Source organism: Cololabis saira, chromosome 12 (genome assembly GCF_033807715.1).
Source record: "Cololabis saira isolate AMF1-May2022 chromosome 12, fColSai1.1, whole genome shotgun sequence".
NCBI lineage: Eukaryota > Metazoa > Chordata > Actinopteri > Beloniformes > Belonidae > Cololabis > Cololabis saira.
Window position 1 is genome coordinate 1,394,798 of NC_084598.1, and position 22,177 is coordinate 1,416,974.

A 22,177-nucleotide genomic window follows, 5' to 3' on the forward strand; every position below is an offset into this window, starting at 1 on the left:
ACCCCTACTTTTCAGCACTACCCCTAAATTTTGCTGCTACGCAGGGATTAAAGCAAAAAAAATGTTTTTGACTGAAAAAAATGTTTCACGCCAGTTCATATGCGGTCGCTACCCAAAGGTTTCAAGTAAAAAAGTTAAATGCTGTATTAGCCCTTCTGTTTTCTAATACAGCATTTAAGGTGTAATAAGACTTTTAACCAACACTATTTAAATACTCGAGACCAATAGCATTTTATAGGAGGAAGGTGTTTTTGAGCAGTTTTATTATTGTTAGTTTGCTTCTTTTTTTGTCCACATCAATTGGTCATTAAAGCCTTAGGCCTGTTCTCCTAGATCTGAGTCGACCTGGTAAACTGCACTTCTTCATCCAGTTGACCGGCTGCTCTGATGTCACTGCACTTGGCAAGGCTTTGGCCAAGGTGATGAAAGCATCCTGGACTGTTTCATGGACAATCAATGATGGTGTTAGTGCAGACAAAGAGATGATGTTATTGTTGAGAGGAAGGTTTTTCTAAATCACATGGCGTCAACACCCCCCGTGGGCCTTCGCAATGCTTTGTTTTAATTAAACAGTGAGATTCCCCTGGTCCGCACCAGTTCTAAGTCAGCTGCTAGGCGCCAGCCGAGGTGACAAGGCTTGCCACCCATCCCTTGATATGCGGAAATGTTACGTAATTAAGAATTAAAAGTTGCGTTCCGTATTGAAACAATACGGACACATATTATGCTCTTATTTATTGATGTCATAATCTACAGGTGAAGGTCGGAAAAGTTGAATATATCGCAAAGCTTCATTCGTAGTAAATTCAACTAAAGGTGAAACAAATATCTTATTTCCCACTACATTTAAAGTAAGATACTTCAAGCCTTTATTTGTTATAATTTTGGTGATTATGGCTCAGTTTATGAAAACCCCAAATAAAAAATCTCAAAAAAATTGAATATTTTATGAAATCAATAAAGAATTCAACCATTAAAATTATAACAAATAAAGGTTTAACATGTGTTGCTTTGTATGTATTGAGACTATGTAATATATTAGTTTCACCTTTTAAATTTAAATAAATTTACACCATATTCTAATTTTCCAACCTTCACCTGTAGCTATATATTCTACATCTGGGCTGATGTGGAAAAGCATATCATAGGAGACTATTTCAGTTACTGGTATGGTTGTCTGTCTGTACAGTCGTGCAAGTTCAATGCTATTAAAGCACTTTAAACTTTAAATCAAAGCATTTAGTTTTTTCATATAAAATAAATACATTTCTATGCAGTTTAGACGTTTTGGGGATGTTGCTTTTTTTGGCGCCTGCGCTGCTGAAATCAGGCGTTCCTTATTTTTATTTCTGAAAGGTGGTAAACCTAGAGGCGACCCGCCGGGGGCCCGCGTTAACGGGTCCCCGACGGGCACCGCAGCTGGGGAGATCCGCGAGAAGGGCCCGGCGCGCGTCCAGAGTTGCCGCCACGACCGCCGTTCCCGATCCCCCCCGCCTTCCACGCGGCGCCGGACACCGGCCGGCGAAAGACCCCCGCCAGACGAAGCGCAAACGCCGCTGGACGAAGGCCACGCGAGGCGGGCCGGGCTGCCGAGCCTCCGGCGGCGGGGAGGGAGGGCGACGGGGCGACTGCTCCCCCAGCCGCGGCTCGAGCCCAGCCCCGCTTCGCACCCCAGCCCGACCGACCCAGCCCTTAGAGCCAATCCTTGTCCCGAAGTTACCGCCTCCTCTGCTCTGATTGGCTAATCCAAGGCTCCGGCAGTTTTATTGGTTTACAACAGCGTCAGTTTAATGCATAACATGATTTCATTGGATAGTCTAAAACTATACCACAACAAAACTCACATGCAAAGTTTTTTTTTTTTTTTTTTTTCCCCTCATTTTCCAATTGACGGAAATCCGTCCAGAGACGGAGAACTTTAATCCCTGGCTACGTCAATGCGTGGTTTACGTTCGGGTACGTAAGCGACTGTGTAGTTACGTTTGCACATACGTCACACCATATCAGGAAGCCCAGAGCTAAAAGCTGTTTTAATTTCAGCTGTAGAGCTGTTAATATGCCACTTTATTAAGTTTTAATATTTTTTCAGGCGTAAAAGTAACCGTTAAGATCCCCAACCTGGGCTCAATTTATCCAAATAACGCTTGTTAAGAAATTTGATCCGATGTTTTCGGCGATGATAAGAGCCGCCAGCTCGGAGCAGCAGCAGCTCACGGCCGGGTCAACCTGCAGTCGTCCCGGGGAGAAACCTGCAGCTCTGTGGAGAATTACCACTGGCTGAAAAATCATTTAGGAAAATAAATGTTGGTTTAATAGATGAAATCTAACAGTTGTAGCTATGCCTGTTAAGAAATTTGCTCCGAAAATTTCGGGATCAAAACTGCCTGCCGGCTCGGGAGCTGATTTATGGTTCCGCGTTAAATCGATGCAGAGTCTACGGCGTAGGGTACGGCGTAGGGTACGGCGTAGGGTACGGCGTACGCCGCGCGTCGCCCCGTAACCTACGCCGTAGGTTCTGCGTTGGTGTAATGCGGAACCATAAATCAGCCTTTATTCTGGCGAGGTTTGAAAAAGACTTCGCAACAACGGGCAAACGAGTGATTATGTACATTCACTGAGTGAATATTATGAAAGTAAAATATATATTTCTTGCTAGAAATGTAATCAAAACGCATTTTTATGCAGAAACTAACTCAAAATATTGATTTTTTTTAGGGGTAGGGCTGAAAACTAGGACTAGTACTCTAATTCATTCCTGTCACATAGATTGGGGTCATTTGCTCGACCGCACACTGACTACATTTACATGCATCAATAACCCTTTTCTAACCGGAATATTAGCAACAACCCGGTTATGCACGGCCATATAAACACCAATAACCCCTTTGAATAACTGGAATTTGCTCATATTCTGTTTTTTAAAAACCAGAATATGACCCCTGGGTTACTCCTTTTCTAACCTGAATATTTGGTCATGTAAACACCAAACGGGATATCCCCATCAAAAGGAACAAGAATTTGTTTTCAGTGCATGTTCTTTTCGCAATGAATTCTTGTCTTTTGAGTCCAGTAAGTTCTTATAAACACGGAGAAACACAAGACCAGGAGGAGACTAATCACTTCATAAATGTAATGAAGGATATGAACATTTCTGCATTTGTAGACGGTAGAAAGTACCGGGATAGCCAGATTTACAAAAAGGTGAGCCAAAAGTTCCCAATGTTTCAATAACCGGAATATTGACCTTAACCCCAATTTTGACTGCATGTAAACGTAGTCATTGAGATCTCTGAATGCTACCCAAACAGAGGTAATGGCCAAGTCCACTTATTATAAGTGACTTTGGGCTTTTGTTTTTTGTTAAGTCCGTATTAAATAGCAGAAGTTGTGGGTTTTTGGGCTTGTTTTTCCAAAGTTGTGGCTAATTTGGGGCTTGGACGTTTCTACCATCCGTCCTTTGGGCTGCATAATGTGTAGAATCTCATACATCTCTATACCACTCTTACGCTGTTCCAAAGTGATAGAACAGGGCCGCCAATCAATACCTGTTACAGCCATGGCTGTACCTCCCTCTTCCCCTGTGTTTCCCTGTGTTCTCTCCTCCCTTGTGTTTCCTTGTGTCTCTCCCTGTGTTTTGTTTTGTGTGCTGGCGTGGGTGTGGTCATCTGGCACTCACTCTCAGCTCCTGAATTCCTCCACACCTGCCTGCCATCAGCTCATCAGCTCCCTCAGTCTCCACACCTGCCATCCATCAACTCTTCTCCACTGCAGTATTTCTACACTGGCTTTTCCACCACTCCTCACCAGAGTGTTGTCAAACCTCTGTGGTGCGCACGTCAGGCCGATCCAAGTGAAACCCTAGTGAAATTTTCTTGCTGTTTTTGAGTTTGTTTACTGACTGCTTTTTCTGCTGTTCCCCCAGGACCACTCTCATCTGCCAGCTACCAACCAGTCTGTTCTCCTAGCCACCCTCCACCTCCAAGCTACCCCTGCCTTCCACTCAGCTCTCTATTGTCCTCTGCTCCCCACGCCAGCCATTCCCCGTGCCAGCAACCGCCTCTGCCCTAACCGGATCACCTTTTTCCCCTTCCCTACAACTCCACCACTGTCTCGCTCTTGGGTTCCCCGTTGTGAGCCTGTCACAATACCGACTTGCATTATGTGACACCATGGGCATTGCACCCGTGGGGGATGGAGATGTTTTAACACCCAGTTTTCCCAGTGAGCTGATTCAACACCCACACTTTTTCCACCCCTTTGCACAAAGCCCTTCCAATAGTGAGTGCGTTTACATGGGAAGTTTAATTCCTCTTTAATTCAGAATTAAAATTAAATCTGATTTAAAATGAGTAAAAATAACCATGTAAACACCTAATTCCGAATGAAAATGGCCATTCCGAATTAAACTTAATTCCGAAGTAAGTGGCTGGTGGCTGGTGATTCCGATTTTAAATCCGAATAGAATAATTCCGCAATCATGTTTACACTCGGTGTGTCCGAAATGCCATACTAAAAAGTATGTACTAAAAAGTATATTTAAGTTCGGCACACTTTTGAGTAAATATCATTAGTGTGCATTAATTCGGACGTATTATTAAGAGCGCACACGTCACTTCCTGCAGTTGGGAGGAAGTGACGTGTCACAGCAGAAGTAGCAGCTGTTACCATGGTAACAGCAGCAGTAGCAGCCCCACTCCGCTCTTTCCCATTTATTCTGGCCGAAACAAGATGACATATAATATTATATACGAATATTATTATATAATATTATTATACTTATGACATATACGTATCACTTAGCAACCAAACGCCGTTGCATTGCATTGTGGGAAGTTTCTGCTCAGCTAGTTTCCATCAATCCACACTAATAAATTTCTCCAGAATGAGTATGGATAGCATATACTATTGAGTATGTTCTAATGTTTCGGACGCACTAAAAAATCTTGCATACTCATTTTGTATACTCATTAGGGTCGAAGTATGGAATTTCGGACGCAGCCTCTCATTCCTCTTTAAATTAATTCCGGTCTTTCTTTCTGCTCGTTCCCTCGCCCGTCTGTCTCCATGACGCTTATATTCCGTGCTGGGCTGGTTTTCCAAACAAAGTTTCAAGATGGCAGCACGCAGTAAACGCTGGTCAAGAGCAGAGACCATTTATTTAATAAATAGCTTAGAGGACCTGGAAATAATTAAAAGAACAGATGGAAACAGGAAACATCAAAATGGTGAGCTTTTCAAAGTTGTAGCGGCTAAATTAGTTTCTTCTTTCTTCCGGTAGTTTAACTTCCGGTCCCCCCCCCCCCAGACCTGTAGAGGAATTGGAGAAAGACCGTCAAACCGTCAATTCGGAATTAGTATTTCCATGTAAACTAGAAGGAACATAGTTTAATTCTGAATTATTTAATTCGGAATAATTAATTCCGAATTAAAAAACATCATGTAACCGTGGCCAGTGTCTCACTTTGTCTTGCCCCTAGCCGTCTCCGCTGCAGTTTCCTCCTCTCCCCCTCCCTCCTCCTGTTGATCCCCGATATTTGACCCTGGCTTTAAGTGAGTTGATGATTTGCTTTTATGCCTTTGCCCTCTGGGGTGGAACAGACGCACCAGAGCGTCCAAATCACATGACCAATTTAAGATGACATGGCAGCGAGACACCAACTAGCTGAGCCTCTGGATCAACCATGATTTCCACTTGTGTTGAGAATGCAGACTTCAAACTATACACCAGTGTTTCAATCATGTTAATGGGTCAAGTAAAATGATTATACAGTGTGTTTTTTTGAGAATTGTGTTTGGTGCAGAGGGAAACTTGTACTCTGAGCAGACGGAAATGACTATCTTGGATGAACACTTCTGGTCTAACATGATTCTGGTCACAATACAGTATGTCCTGTATTTACTCCGTGCTTCATCAGATCAGTCTTAGACTCATACTCAAAACTGTCATCACGCACCATATTAAGTTCCGTATACGACCGCGGCTGTGCCTTTAACCGTGAAAAAGGGAGTGGATGAGTTTGTTCCGCAGGTATTCATTTACATTTCATATAACATTTCAACATAGGGTCTATTCAGAAGTTCACCTCTCTACATTTGAAAAAATAAAAAAGAATCATATTTAATAATCATATTTCTGGCATACTGCCAACATTCTACAACATCTGTAAATGTAGGTCGTCATAGTTTAGTTTAGTTTATTTATTTAGCAATATAAGACAAATATGAACAAAAAATGAATGAATGAAAAGAAGAAGGAAGATCTTGTATATAATTTTTAAATTTAAACATAAATAAACATGTTTTAAAAATGTTAATTTTATTGACGGATAATAATGAATAATTAATGAAAAGGGGAGCAGATGGCTCATATCTGTTTGCGTGTGATATCATTCTGAGAAACCTTTTTTGAATGATCAATAATTTATTAATATATGTTGAATGTGTCAAAGCCCAAACAATGTTGCAGTAATTAAGATGAGGGAAGATTAAACTATAATAGAGAGTTAAATGAGAGGAAGGAAGAACAAAAGGACAAACTTTTCTCAAAATACCAAGCATCTTCATAGATTTCATGCATACCGTATCAATATGTTGTTTCCAATTTAAATGATCATCGATAAAGACACCCAAGAATTTAGTATGAGTAACCTGGCAAATTTCAGATCCATTGATTATAATTCTAGATTTTTCTTTGGGGAATGTTTTGTTTTTGTTACTAAAAATCATGAAGTTGCATTTTTTAATATTAAGAGTAAGCTTGTTCAGTTGAAACCGATTGAAGACATCCAATAATTCATTGTTTACATGATTGACAAGGGTATTTAAATCCCTGTGTGAGGCAACGAGATTAGTATCATCTGCAAATAAAATAGGAAGAAATGTATTACAGTTCATGGTTAAATCATTAATATAAATCAAAGACAATAAAGGACCAAGTATTGAGCCCTGTGGAACCCCAACTGATATTTTTAACTTTGCGGAATAGCAACCATTGATGCAAACATATTGTTCTCTGTCTTGTAGATAGTTAGAAAACCACTTGAGAGCAACATCCTGTAGGCCATATCTTTTAAGTTTAGAGACAAGAATCTCATGATTTACTGTATCGAAAGCTTTAGTTAAATCTAAGAAAACACCAAGAACATATTTCTCATCTTCTAGAGCAGAAGAGATATTGTTGACAAGCTGTAGCAGGGCGTGTTCCGTTGAGTATTTCTTGCGAAAACCATATTGGTGGCAATAGAGGATGTTGTTCTGAAGAAGGTGATCCGAAATTCTGGAATAAATACGTTTTTCAAGAATTTTAGAAAAACAGGGAAGTATTGATATAGGACGATAATTGCTAAAGTGATTAGAATCTCCCGATTTGTGTAACGGCAAAACTTTTGCTGTTTTAAAATCACGTGGAACCACACCAGATTGTAAAGATAAACCAAAAATATGAGTTAAAGGTTGAATAATAAAATCAATAATTTCTTTAATGAAATTATTATTGAATGTCATGTAAAGTTCCAACAGGAACATACTGTGAGTATGACCCAATTCAGAGTAGGACTAGCGTTAACAAGCTACTGTTGTATTCAGAATAATATATAACTTGGTGAATGCCAGTATTTTTCAAATAAATGCAGATTATTTCTTCAATGGTTGGTTTAATTCACCGTACAAATTGTTACAGATTACTTTTGTAATACTGTATTTTGACCGTATAGAAACGTAATTCTCGTCAGTTGTGTGAAATAAGACCTGGAAACAGGCATTGTGGCATAGAATTGTCCAATTGGTTTAATTCACCGTACGAATTGCCATTTTAAGAATGTGATGTACCTGCTGTACTCTACTGCCCTTACCTTTTAACAACTTGTGCTTTTTATTATTTTACCTCTTTTCTTATCTTTTTATTTGATTTTATTTGTTATCTACTGCCGCTTTTAATGTTGATGTAAAGCACTTTGAATTACCTTGAGTTGAATTGTGCTATACATATTCAATTCAATTCAATTTTATTTATATAGCGTCTAATACAACAGATGTTGTCTCTAGACGCTTTCCAGAGATCCAGAACATGAACATAAACATAAACATAAACATAAACCCCCGAGCAATTATTATATAAACAATGGCAGGTAAAAACTCCCATAGTGGGAGAAAAGCCTTAAGCCAAACAGTGGCAAGAAAAACTCCCCTTTAGGAGGGAAGAAACCTTGAGCAGGACCAGGATCATAAGGGGGGACCCTCCTGCCGAAGGCCAGACTGGGGGAGTCAGGGACGTATAAACTTGACATATAAACTTGCCTTGCCTAGCCAATGATAACCAAACAGGAATAACAGCCATTGTTGACCTTCTCATGTACACAGATGTCTCTTACCGCCTCCATACATTACAGCTAGCATGATGGAAGAAATCCAGGACACCTGACTGGGTGTGGCATTAAAGATGACTTCGATATCTTTGAAAAAGACGGTGATGGATTTGGGGAAGGCGTAGGAGAAGCCGATGCAGATGAAGGCTCCGGCCACCACGGCCCAGCCCCAGCCGCCCTCGGGGGGGGTGTATCCCACCGGGCCACCGGCAGCTGGAGGCATGTTTCCCAGGGAAGATACAAGCTAGACTGATGATTTCAGGACTCAGAACAGCACCTGTGGGTAAAACAAAGATTGGTTATATAAAAAAAATCTTTAATATTCTACTTTAGTTCTCTACTTCATTCCTGTTACATGGATTGGGGTCATTTGCTCGACCGCACAGTGACTACTTTTCCATGCATCAATAACCCTTTTCTAACCGGAATATTAGCAATAACCCGGTTTTGCACGGCCATGTAAACACCAATAACCCCTTTGAATAACCCGAATTTGCTCATATTCTGGTTTTTAAAAGCCCGAATATGACCCCTGGGTTACTCCTTTTCTAACCCGAATATTTGGTCATGTAAACGCCAAACGGAATGTCCCCATCAAACGGAACATGATTGGTTATATTAAAAAAAATAATTTTAATTGTGTAAACTATAGGCAGGCTGTTTAACGACATCGGCCAATGCCTGAAAACAACTAAAGGCTAAATTATGGTTCTGCGTTAAATCAACGCAGAGCCTACGCCGTACGGTACGTGGCTACGCGGGAGTCTCTCCGTAGCTACACCGTAGCCTGACCTGCACCTCCCAAAAAAATGGAACTACGACCCAACGCAGACCGAGAGGGCTGTGATTGGTTCGCTTGGTAGCAATGCATTTCCAGTTCCGGTTCGTGAAGCAGTCGTGAACTTTCAGCGCTCTTTTCTTCGTGTGTGTATGATTTTTTTTTGGGTTGTTATTATGTTGGTATCAACTAGTGGTCACGGGGGGTATTGCACCGTGGAGAAATGGAGTGACGGAGAAGACCGAAGGGTTCACGACGGCGTCACGGCATCGGCGCAGTCTCTGCGTTGGTTTAACGCAGAACCATAATTCAGGCTTAATATGCATTGATATTGAGCGTTAAAGCAACACTACGTAACTTTTCCACCTTAATATCATATTTCCAGAGTCATTGTGATGGTACATCAACTTTCAACAGGTTTAATGACACCTCTGTCATGGTCTGAGGGGTCTGTATCGCCTTCACTGGCACTATGTAACTTTGAGGAGCATGGTAGGAACCCTGCCACACTAAAAAACTACACATTTTTACAGCTTTGACTGCTTTACGGCATACGTCCATGGGCGCAATTTCCACTGGGGACAGGGGGGACATGTCCCCCCCACTTTTCAAAATCATGTTTTTGTCCCCCCCACTTTTTATAGTTTAAAAACTAACGGTAGGCTCAGCCTGTAATTGCGAATCATCAAGACACCCTGTGCGAAGGTACTGACGGCCCCGCAGCCCCGCTCCCCCTCCTCCCCTCTCCCCTCAGTGCTGCTCAAGGCTGATTTATGGTTCCGCGTTAAATCGACGCAGAGCATACGGCGTAAGGTACGCGGCGACGTCGATTTAACGCAGAACCATAAATCAGCCTTCACAGACAGACAGCCAGGACGCTGCAGCAGTAGAAATGAAGAGGAGCCGGCAGCTCAGTTTAAAATCCATTTTTGCAGCGGGACAAAAAAGCAGCAGCACTGCTGTGTTGCAGGTAGGCTGTGCAGAGATTAGTAGCCAAATATTACTCAACATTACTTTATATGCTATTGTCGCTAGCTAGCAAAGATGTTAAATGTAAAAATAGTGAGTGAGTGAGAGAAAACCAACACACACACACACACACACACACACACACACACACACACACACACACACACACACACACACACACACACACACACACACACACACACACACACACACACACACACACACACACACACACACACACACACACACACACACACACACACACACACACACACACACACACACACACACACACACACACAGAGAGAGCTTGAAGGTGACAACAGACTGCCAGGAAAAGGCTATTAGTATTGTTACTTTAGAACAATATTACTCCAGTAAAAGTAAAAAGAACTTTGCATTAAGAATACTCTTAAAAGCCCAATTTATCCAAAACCTTACTCTAGCAAATGTAACTGAGTACTACCCACCTCTGGTTATGTGTGTTGTATAGAGTATGGAAAACATATTTTCCCTCTGCTGTTAGTTCACTAACTGTAATGTTGGACTTACACCACAGGCTCAAACTCAGAGAGAGGCAGGGGAAAGCAGCAGCACTGTAGTGCAGGTAGGTTCATATGTTGTAAATGGTTAGGTGATTTTGGTTTGTTTATAAGGAAAGGAAGAAATGAACATGATCCATTTTCATATTTCATAGGAGAAATATGTGGAAACAGGCGCAAGTGAAGAAGTGCAGGCAGGCAGGAACCCAACCATGTTAGCACATAAGTGATTGTAGAACAGCATCTCAGCAACAAAACCTTAAGATCAAGAGAAGTGGTGCTGGGAATTTCCTTGGCTCCATTATAAACAATTGGAGGAGTCAATGGAATCCTATGTTTTTTCTGTGCCCAAGCTTTTGAAAATGAAAAATCAAGCCTGGCCAAGAATGCAGATCCAGCATTTTCCCAAAAGGGGCAAAAAAAAAAGTTAAAAAAGTGTCTAAAAAAGTAAATGCATATTAAAATTGTTTGATTGTTGGCATTCACACACACATAGTCTTACAAAGCCACACTGCACATCCACGCTTCAGCTACACGCACAAATTTGCCGTTCCTACTTGTGTCCCCCCCACCTCTGAAACTAAAGTTTCGCCCTTGCATACGTCACTTCCCCCTCATTCTCGATTCGTAGTCGAGACGAAAATGGGCGGGGCGTGGAGTGCAGCTCCGCAGAAGCTGGTAACCCGTTGCTGTGTTGTGGCTGCAGCAGCTCCACACACAACAGACGTGGGGAAAAGATTAGCTTTTCACCCACCGCTTTCCTGCTCGGAGGCAGAACCACGGAGGCCGGCCAATTATCTGAGATAACAAATTAAAAGAGTAAAAGAGTCGTCGGCTCGGTTGGATCGCGGCTGTAACGAGTCCGACCAAACATAACTTTCCTCAGTAAACAAACAAACACGCACGGGCGTCGGATCAAAACAGGGGTTTATTAAACCACAAACAAACACTCACAGACCGGGGTCGGATCATTCATACGGGTTTTATTCCCCACTTCTCCAGCTAAACGCAGTTGTTGGCCAACTCTCTGCGGTGCGAGTAATTTTGTTGAGGAAAAAATATTAACTATTTGATTTGTAGCTACAAAACATGTACTGTATGTTGTACTATTATACTAATTTATTGAAACACATGGCGAGTCAAACATTTACCAAAGCAGCTGCCAAACACTCCTAAACAAGGTAGCCGGAGACGTGGGTTGTGCAGAACTGCGCAAGTAAATCCTTCTAAAGAGTGGCGCTCCGACGAGGAGCTCCATTCTTTAGGGATTTCATATGGATCCAGACCTTTAATAATCATTATTTTCTCCATACACCGCTCCCTGGCTTCCTTGTTTAAGGTATGCCGGTAAATTCCAGTTCCTTTCCAGCAGTTTAAAGGTATTGTGACATCATTTTTAAAATGCTTTTAACACTATTAAAAGTCTTGGCCAACATCCCTCAAATGTGTCTAAAAGGGTGTAACAAGAAAAACTTAACTCTAGTACTCCATTCCTGGCTTTTTATTAGTCTTTTTTTGCGCCGTGAAAAACGCTTCCTTTCCCCCCTTCCCTGTCAATCATTGCTCCGCTCCTCCTCCATACCTCCTCCAACCAACTGCTACAAACTTCTGCCCGCGTCTCCACACACGCGCGCACACCGACCACAAACCTATAATACATATAATGTATCTATAATGTTCTATAATACATCCATGCCACAAACACCCCCACACACAGCCCAGACAGGGCGACTACAGCCCGGGGATGAAGTCCGTGCGCACACCGAACCGGACTTCTAACAGCGGCGTCGGAGAGTTAAGCCGGGAGCGACAGGCGAAGCATGCACAGAAAAGCAGTCCACCGCAAACAATCATAAAAATAAAAGGCATGCGAAGCAACAGTGTCCCCTTATCTTAAGTCCAGTCAGTGGCTGCGGGTCTTCTTAGCAGTTTTCCTCCGGTGATGAGAACAGAGGGGGCTCTAAACAGCTCCGTGTTAAGCCTGATTTATGGTTCCGCGTTAAATCGACGCAGAGCCTACGCCGTAGGGTTCAGCGTACTGTGCGCGTCGCCGCGTAACCCTACGCCGTAGGCTTTACGTCGGTGTAACGCAGAACCATAAATCAGCCTTTATGGTGCGCTGGAGAGGAGAGGAGGCAGGGAGCTGGGTGGAGGGGGCGGTGATTTAGCGGGCCGTTACGTAACGGCCCGCCAGCAAACCACATGCGCCGTTTTTACATAGTTATGCGGCAAATCCCAGAAAGCACACAATACACTTAATGTTAAAAGTTCGTTGTTTTTTGGGTGTAATTGATGTCAAGACACCCAACAAAACACAAAAAAATCAAGAAAAATGTGTTTTTCATGTCACAATCCCTTTAACATCTTTTTTTTTGCGTTCCGTCTGTTCACTTGGTGAAACAGAAAAGCGTCCCGTCTTCTCTCAAAACAAATGCACGCGACGGGACAGGAGTTTTCCGGCAGTACGCACTGGTGCTCATGGGAAACGTAGTGTTCTTTCTGGTAAAGCACTACCGCTTTTGTCCAAAAGATGCCGCCAAACTCAGAAAAGCTGAAAGTTACGTTGTGCTGCTTTAAACAAGAAGCAGCGTACATGTAGCCCTGAAATCTAGCCACACTCCTGGTTATAAATGTATACAAATATTAGTATTGGTAGCTCTAATGCTCTTAATCACTTCAATTTTATATCATTTATATAGTGTCATGATCATGTTTTGGTAATTAGTGTTTCTCAAATCAGTATCTATGGGTGGGAGCAGCAACGACATGCTGGAGCCTTGTGTTCACACACAAGTATCACAAACACCACCCTCACAGTAGTGGGATGCATCTCTTCACAGATGTGTCCTGCAGTTGCTTTAAAGCTTTAGTTACAGCAAAGCTTTGCTGTGTATATACACAATAACAGCAGCAACAACAAAAAGGGACAATGTGATTTCAGTAAACTTAATCAAAAGCCTGTAGCACAGAGCAATGTTTTTCTTTATAAAAACATTCAGTAATGGCATCTTCCTTCTCTTATAGATGCAGACACAGTGGGGACGGAAAGTAGTCAGACCCCTTGAAATTTTTCATTCTTTGTTTCATTGCAGCCATTTGCTAAAATCAAAGTTTGTTTGTTCGTTTATTGGTTTAAAATATAGAGAGACGATGCACATTTATAAACATTTCTGTAAATATGCCACATTAGCCAAGTTGGCTAATTTTCAACCGTAATCCCTGGGGCAGGTAACATGAGAGCAACCGTTAAAAAGCATTAGAAACAGTACAGTAGAAACACATACAATCAAATAAAAATACATTACATTCTCAGAGCAGACAGTAACACACTTGACTCTCTCTTAACCACAATGTTACATTTATTTTAAAAGAAGGATAGGTGTCATGCTGTTCCAGGTGTGAGTAGCTCTTACCCAAAAGTCTTTCTGCCTGGAACTACACAGTAGTATGCCTGTCAGTAAATGTATTCTGGTATATAAAACACTAAGGGGAAGGGGAGCCAAGCCATGCAAGATCTTATAAATCAGGCAGGCATCTTTGAGTTTAACAAAATTGTCTCATCTCAGTAGTTGCTCAGTAGTTGCTGTGATGATGATGTTGAATGTTTGTGTCCCAGTCCAGTACTTTAACAGCCTGACGGTAAACTACAGTACCTGTACAGATTTAAGTTCATTTTATTTCTCATTAATGTACACTAAGAACCCCACCTTGACAGGAAAAGAACAGAAATGTAGACATTTTTGCAAGAAAAATGGAACATCACATGTCAGAAGTATTCAGACCCTTTACTGTGAGGCAGCATATTTAACTCACATGCTGTCCATTTCTTCTGATCCTCAAGATGGTTCTGCTCCTTCATTGGAGTCCAGAAGCATTTCATTAAATCTATTGGACTTGATAAGGAAAGGCACAGGACAAGACCTTACAGCTCACAGTGCTCACAATGTCTGAGCAAATGAGAATCATGAGGTTGAAGGAACTGCCCAAGAGCTCAGAGACAGAATTGTGGCAAGGCACAATCTGGCCAAGGTTGCACAAGAATGTCTGCAGCACTCAGTGGCCTCCATAATCCTTAAATGCAAGAGGTTTGGGACGACCAGAACTCTTCCTAGACCTGGCCATTCAGGGAAACTGAGCAATCAGGGGAGAAGAGCCCAGAGATCAGTGTGTCTGAGCTCCAGAGATCAGTGTGGCTGAGCTCCAGAGAGGGACCAGGGAGATGGGAGAAAGTTCCACAAAGTCAACTATCACTACAGCCCTCCACCACGGTAGCTGGAGACACTCATGGCAGAAGTTGAGGCTGGAAAAATAATTAATCTGGGAGCATTTCTTCCAATTTAAGCTGTAAAAGACATCTGAGTAACGTGCTGTAGTTGTAGTAGTGTTGACCGCATTGCATTATGGGTATTGTTCTTTGCTTTGTGTTGCGTTCCGTTAAGAGTTATGGTTTTATTATGTTCATAAGGGTTTGTGACTGTCAATACTTAGTGTTAGTGCATCATTACACTCTCCTTTTCTTGTTTGTATTTTAAGAACTCCCACCTCCCAAAAAATTTAACTACGACCTAGGGCTGTGCGATTAATCGATTTTAAATCTAAATCGGATTTATTAATCAAGACGATGTTAAAAAAAGGAAAATGGATTTTCCTTTTTTGCAGCTGGCTGCATTACAGACAGAGCTCGTCTAGTCATCTTTGTTTGGTCAAGAAAATTGTAAATGTTGTCACTTTTGTACTTTTGTATTTTGTATTTATTTATTTAGCACAATTTAAAAAAAAAATAAAAATAGTGCAAGGAGGGAACGAAGCCCAGAGGGCTTGTACAGAGTTCCACCCCCCGTCACTTTACTAAACTCAAGGAAGATTTACAGTATCTTTCAATTGCACTTCATTCCCAATAGGGAAATTTGTTTGCTATTTTTTCTTTAAAAATAAAGATAAAATATTTGAAACAATTTATTCCATTGTCTTTTGTAGTTTTACCAAAAAAATCGAAATCGAAATCAAAAATCGGGTTTTCAGAGAAAAAAATCTGTAGGTAGGTAGCCCTACTACGACCCAACGCAGACCGAGAGGGCTGTGATTGGTTCGCTTGGTAGCAACGCATTTCCATTTCTGGAAGCAGTAGTGAACTTTCACTAATATACATACATATATATATATATATATATATATATATATATATATATATATATATATATATATATATATATATATATACATATATACATATATACATATATACATATATACATATATACATACATACATACATACATACATACATACATATATATATATATATATAGATATCTGTATATATACATATCTATATTACTACACGTCGTATAAACAGATAATTTGAACCTATGCAACCCCAGTGGAACGAAATTGATACAATAATAATAAACCAGATATATGTCCAAAATGTGAAGATGATAAGAGGCACATTTTTCCATTGTATTTGGCAATGCAGGAAATTAAAATGTTTTGGGAAGAGGTAATAATAATAACAGAGGATAATACTAAAACAAATTCTATTAGATCCCAAATATTTGCTGTTGGGAATGTATCCAAAGGATCACAGCTGCACTAAAATGCCGCTTTTGCACTAGTATCACCTTAGCTCGGTTCTACCCGTTTTGCGCTTTTGCATTAGTGCTGAGACGGGTAAAGCCGCTCCAAGCCGATACCTTTTTCTGTAACCATTTCAGTGAGGTTCTATACGGGGCTGAGCAGGGACTATTTCTGAGGTCACCACCCTCCACGCCTCTGATTGGTCGGGGGGCGGGGCCGTCACCACCCTCCACGCCTCTGATTGGTCGGGGGCGGGGCCGTCAAACGTTTGAATCAGGAAGCGGGAGTCAGCGCGAGGGGACTCGCGGCTCGCGGCGATTTTATTATACAGCAAAAACGTCTGTTTGGTGATCCAACTCTGAGGTGCAGATGTTCATAAACCTGGTGGCTGTCGAGAAAAAATTAAAAAAGCGATGTAGACGGGCTGTTTTTTTCTCAGCCACTCCCGGCTCCAGCTGATTTCTCATCAGCGCCGACACAAACAAAGGTGTTGCGCAATCGAGTACGTCACAGCAGCTTCACCCCACCCCCCCCACTTCTCCCCTGGCGGTGCGAAAACACACGTGTGGAGCCGTGTAAAGCCGCGCCGCGCCGAGTCGGTCCAAGTAAGTCCTAGTGCAAAAGCGGCAAAAGTGAAAGAGCACTCTGGATCTGGACAACCGTTAACTCACTGGGTTAAACAGATGTTTACAAGCCCACTTTTGTGAAAGATTTGGATTTGACTGTAAATCAGCTGGTTAAGGCTAGAGGACAGCCTTTTTTACTTCTTTCAAATTCTATTTGTTGCATCATAAAGACAACAAAACTTCAGCTCTGTGTGTCTAAATGACTGTTGTTGATTGAGAAGAACATTTTCATTTTGTTGTTGTTTTTTTTTCCTGTAATGAAGCAATCGATACACGTTGGAAATATACGTATGTGAACAGCTGCATATGGAAGAAAAATGTTAAAAAATATTTTTGAAAAAATGCTGAATACACTTTTTTAATCTAGCAAATATCACTATAAATATATATATATATATATATATATATATATATATATATATATATATATATATATATACACACACACACACACAGTATATATACCGCCCCCCCCCCCAGCTCAATTTATTTACAAAATTACTTTAAAAATATTAACCATTTGTTACATAGAGCTGAAACTTTCAGGATCAACTCCCTGAATGCTTTGCTAAATGTTTCTCTTGGAACTACTCTTGATATTTTTATGTTAACTCCACCACAACGATAATGGATGCACCAAAGGGAAGTTTTTCCTTGCAACTGTTTGACTTAAAGGGGACCTATTATGGATCTAATACCTATTTTAAACAGGCCTTGAATGTCTTAAAACAAGCTTTTGATTGTTTTTGCTAAATAAATTAGAAATTCAGCCTCTGATCCATGTCTTTATCTTCCCATTCTCTAACCTCATTATCTATGCGGGATTCTGAGTGGGCGGGGCTATGATAGAGGCTCTGTGCTGATTGGCTGCCTGAATGATGCGTAGCAGGGGAGGGAACAAAGCCTCTCTTGTGTTGGTTTTTACAACCAACAACAGAGCCATTGGCATGTCTAGCTGGAACAGACAGAACAGACAGAAGCTCCGGCTGGCGGAGTTGTTGTTGTTGTTCCGGCCAGAGTTAGTTGTTAGTGGTTTCACGCATCGCTCCATCATTACGTAACGACGGGAGCAGAATCTTATTGGCTCGTAGATCCACGTCACACTGGACGATCATCCGGGCGGCTGTACAGACACTGCAGTGTTGGGCCGCACCTAGTGATCATGTGGACTTTTATAAATGTATATTTTTGTGATTATGAGGACCTGTAAAACCAGACTTTGCCCCTTCTTCCTGAAGTCCTGCGACCCCCTGCTGCTAACTCCTGGTTATCTCGGCCTGGGTCGAGATAGTCCGTTTACGACCCCCACTGCATGGCCGGAGATCAAAACAAGGACCCAGCAGGGTTTCTGCCAGGGAAAACAGACTTCCTTGGGGTTTTTATGACACCTAAGCAGGGGTCGGGACGCAGCGGAGCCCTAAAACCAGACCTCAAAATGGTACTGCTTCTTTGAACCCCCCCCTTTTCCGCTTTAATGTGCCTCATAAAATGGCGCCGTTGCCTGAACTACAACCCCCAGCATGCCTTGCGGGGGGGGGGGTGGCGCCTACAAGCGGCGCACATCCAATCGCAATGAGGCACCGATGACGTCACCGCAGCGCGCGTAGGATCAAAACCCCTGCCGCTGCTCCTCTTCCCTCTCTTCCGATCACCCTCTCATCCGAGCTGGATCGTTTGGCTCTGGGCCAAGATCCCATCTCCCTTTCTCCCCCCGGCTGGGGGGAGGTGTAAGGCCCCATCGGGCCGCTCCGTTGGACCTGCAGCCCGTTGAAGCCGCGGTGCACGGAGCCGCCCCCATCTCTTCTCTTCTCAACTTCATCTCATCGGCGCTGGATCTTCGGCCCCAGGCCAAAAGATCCCACCTCTCTCTCCCCCCGGGCTGGGGGGAGGCAGGAGGCCTGCTCGGACCGGGCCCTGCGGGGTCCGGTTGTTGAAGCGGCGGTCCCCCGGGGAGCCTCCGGCTTCCACTAACTCTGTCCTCTAAGTTCACAGATCCAAGCTTCCGACGCCCACGCGCTCCCGGCAACCAGATCGGGACACAGCTGCGACTCAGACCGAACCCCCCTCCCCGCTCTGAGCCCCTGTCTGCCAACCGGCGCAGGGATCGGGGACGGACGGCCGGCGTCTCGCCCGGCGTGAGCTCTCCCGGGGCCCGGACGGCCGCGCGTCGGCGACCGGCGCAGAGAGGGAAGCACGGCAAGGAGAGACCGGTCCCCCCGCCGCGCCTAGGAATGCGTGTGAGCCTCCGTTTGGTCCGGAACCACGGCCCGGCACGAGGCGGCCCCGCCGCTGTCTAATCCGTTTCAGGGGAAGGGACGGCCCAGTCACAGAACCCGCAGGCATCCGATCCGGATCCCCGAGGAAACGTGAGCCCGGGAACGGTAGATCAGTAGGACTAAGAACGGTTCAGAACTGTGTGAAGTCGGGATCTCTGTTTATCAGTAACTTAAGAACGTGTTACAGAGCTAAATCTGTGTTCAGAGTTGAGATTACATCATCATTGTTATCATTATCATGTTTGATTATTTGGTAGTCGTTGTTTTCTGCCGTAGGCACGTTTTAAATGCTGCGTTCGCCATCCGGTCCGATTGCACGTGGCCCAGAGGGCGCGTCCATCTTTAAAAGACCACAGAAGCCCCGTTTGAACTGTAGATGTTCTGTATCTTCGTTATTATTGCTTGATTTCTTTTTTTTTTTGTTTTCATTCCATGCATTTAACTTTCATGTCCTATTTTTCTAGTGATGTTTTTCTAGTTAATTAATTGTTTTATGATACTTAAGCCATTTCTGCCATCAGGTTTATTTGGGTGTTGCGTTTATCATCTTTTGACACCCGTATGTAAATAAATTCTGATTGATTTCTTTATGAGTGGTTGTGTTATTTCATGCAAGATTTGGTCACAAATTGATTTGTTTAAGCAGAGCCTAGTGTTCGGATATCACGCCTTCACTGTTATTCTGTAAGATTTGCTGTTCTGCAGGATAATTCAAATCATAATGAGACTGATTTTCTGCTGTTAGTTATCGAATCCCACCGGAAGTAAGGCCCCGGCGGTGGTGCCCCTACGAGAATGATCATTTTTGATAATACAATTTGATAAATAGTCAACTTTATTAATTATTAATAATTCTTTAATAGAATTATCATTAGCCTTGATAACTGGACAGCCAAGCTACCCGAGACGCACAACAGCAGAATGTGGTTTCTTTCCTCCTTCTCTGAGTTGGCAGGCTGAGGGGAGACCACTTTATATATGTTAAAGACAGAAAAAACCTGTTTTCATAACAGGTCCCCTTTAAGGTTTTTCTCCCACTAGGGGAGTTTTTACCTGCCATTATTCATGTAATAATTGCTCGGGGGTTTATGTTCTGGTTTCTGGAAAGATCCTAGAGGCGAATTGAATTGAATGGAAATTGAACTTTGTTCACTACTGTTGACAGGCTGACAATCCCCCTGAGTAGTGGACCCTGAACTTCTGTCCAACCCTGCCTGTGATGAGTTTGCCTCTTTCTTTACTGACAGGATTCAGAAGGTCAGACGGTCAGTCAGTGCTCGTATGCTAGACGCGGGATATGTGCCACCTCTGTCCAATGAGAGGAAACATGACACAACTCTGTCCAATCACCCATAAGAACCTGGATGACGTCATACATTGCCTGAATTGCACCACTTGCTGCCTTGATACTCTGCCAACAGAGTGTTGCACATTGTATTGTATGTCCTCAGATCTTATGGACATTGTAAATATGTCTGTGCTTTCAGGTATTTAAAAAGGAACAGTCTAGACAGGTCACTTCTGAACAGCTATAACCCATACCAAACCATCCCTTCTTAGTAAGATCATAGAAAAGCTGTTTTTCAGCATGTGTATAACCTCCAAACACTTTGATGTCTTCCAGAAATCTGGGAGTGGTTCTGGACTCGGACTTGAACTTTAACAGCCACATTAAGACCGTAGTGAAGCCTGTTATCACCTAAAGAACATATCAAGGATTAAAGGACTGATTGTCTCAGCAGGACTTAGAAAAACATCTCCACGCTTTTATCTTGCGTAGACCGGACTACTGTAACGTTGGTCTCATGGGTCTCCCTACAACCTCTATCAAATAGTTACAGTTAGTTGAGTCCTCACTAAGACCCAGAGAGTGGACCATGTAACTCCAGTTCTTACATCTTTACACCGGCTTCCTGTCTGGCACAGAATAGATTTTAAAATCCTGCTGTTGGTTTATAAATCTCTGAATGGTCTCGGACCAAAATGCATCTCCTGGTCCATTAGAATTAGAACCAAACACGCTGAGCCAGTTTTCATCTTTTATGCTCCTCACCTTTGGAACCAACTCCCAGAATGCATCAGGGCTGCTGAAACTCTTATTTGCTTCAAGTCAAGGTCAAAACCTTTTTATTTACTGTGGCATTACTGTAACCTTTATTTCTTGCATCTCATTTAATTATTTTTAACTTATGTCTGTCTTTCATTTTTGCTTATAAACTCTTTCACCTTTTAATGCATTTTTATCTTTTATGTAAAGCACTTTGAATTGTCCTGTACATGAAATGTGCTATACAAATAGACTTGCCTTAGCTAACCGTTTTTGGCAATTTATGCCAATGAGGTTAATTTCAGTATATTTTTACCTGATGTCTCCATTAACACCAAATGTGACACAGTGACTGTTTGGATAGTACTTGTAAAGCCTACTAATTTGATTATAGATCTGACAAAACATCATGAGAATGTATCATATTTTGTCATGAAATGGTAAATTTGCTTCACGATGGGTATTATTACAGCTCAGGACAGCATTCAACACCGTGACCATGGTGTATTACTAGAGCCACTTAAGAAATGGGTCAGACGTTCTAGCACAGTACTTGACTGGTTTGAGTCTTACTTCAAGGACAGGGACCTTTGTGTCAATAGGTAACTTTACATTGGAATCAACAAAAACCACATGTGGGGTTCCCCAAGGTTCTATCCTAGGAGCCCTATTTAACATCTAAATGCCTCAACAAGATCAGATAATAATAAAAAGCAATATTTTTTTTTAACAGGGTTGGCCTTCTATCACCTAAATAACATCTCCAAGATCAAAGGACTAAAGTCTTAGCAGAAACTTGCAAAAGTCATCCATGTGTTTATCTTCAGTTGAATTGATTACTGCAACAGTGTCTTCACAGATCTGCCTGGAAAGTCAATCAAACAGCTCCAGCTAATCTAGAACGCTGATGCCCAAGTTCTCACTAGAACTAAGAAAGGGGACCACATAGGGCTGGGCGATATGGCCTTTTATTAATATCTCCATATTTTTAGGCCATGT

The 22,177-nt window shown here is 42.4% G+C and overlaps 1 protein-coding gene and 1 long non-coding RNA gene across 2 annotated transcripts in view; both read right to left on the reverse strand.

Annotated features, from left to right (window-relative positions):
• LOC133456638 (uncharacterized) overlaps positions 1 to 22,177 on the reverse strand; it is a 219,415-nt gene that overhangs the window by 11,540 nt on the left and 185,698 nt on the right. The gene's annotated exons all lie outside the window — the stretch shown is intronic.
• LOC133456637 (monocarboxylate transporter 1-like) overlaps positions 1 to 22,177 on the reverse strand; it is a 38,626-nt gene that overhangs the window by 11,540 nt on the left and 4,909 nt on the right. The window contains exon 2 of the mRNA XM_061735151.1: positions 8,370 to 8,640. Within this exon, the coding sequence (XP_061591135.1) occupies positions 8,370 to 8,586 (217 nt within the window). The 5' untranslated portion in view covers positions 8,587 to 8,640. The remainder of the gene's footprint in view (positions 1 to 8,369; positions 8,641 to 22,177) is intronic.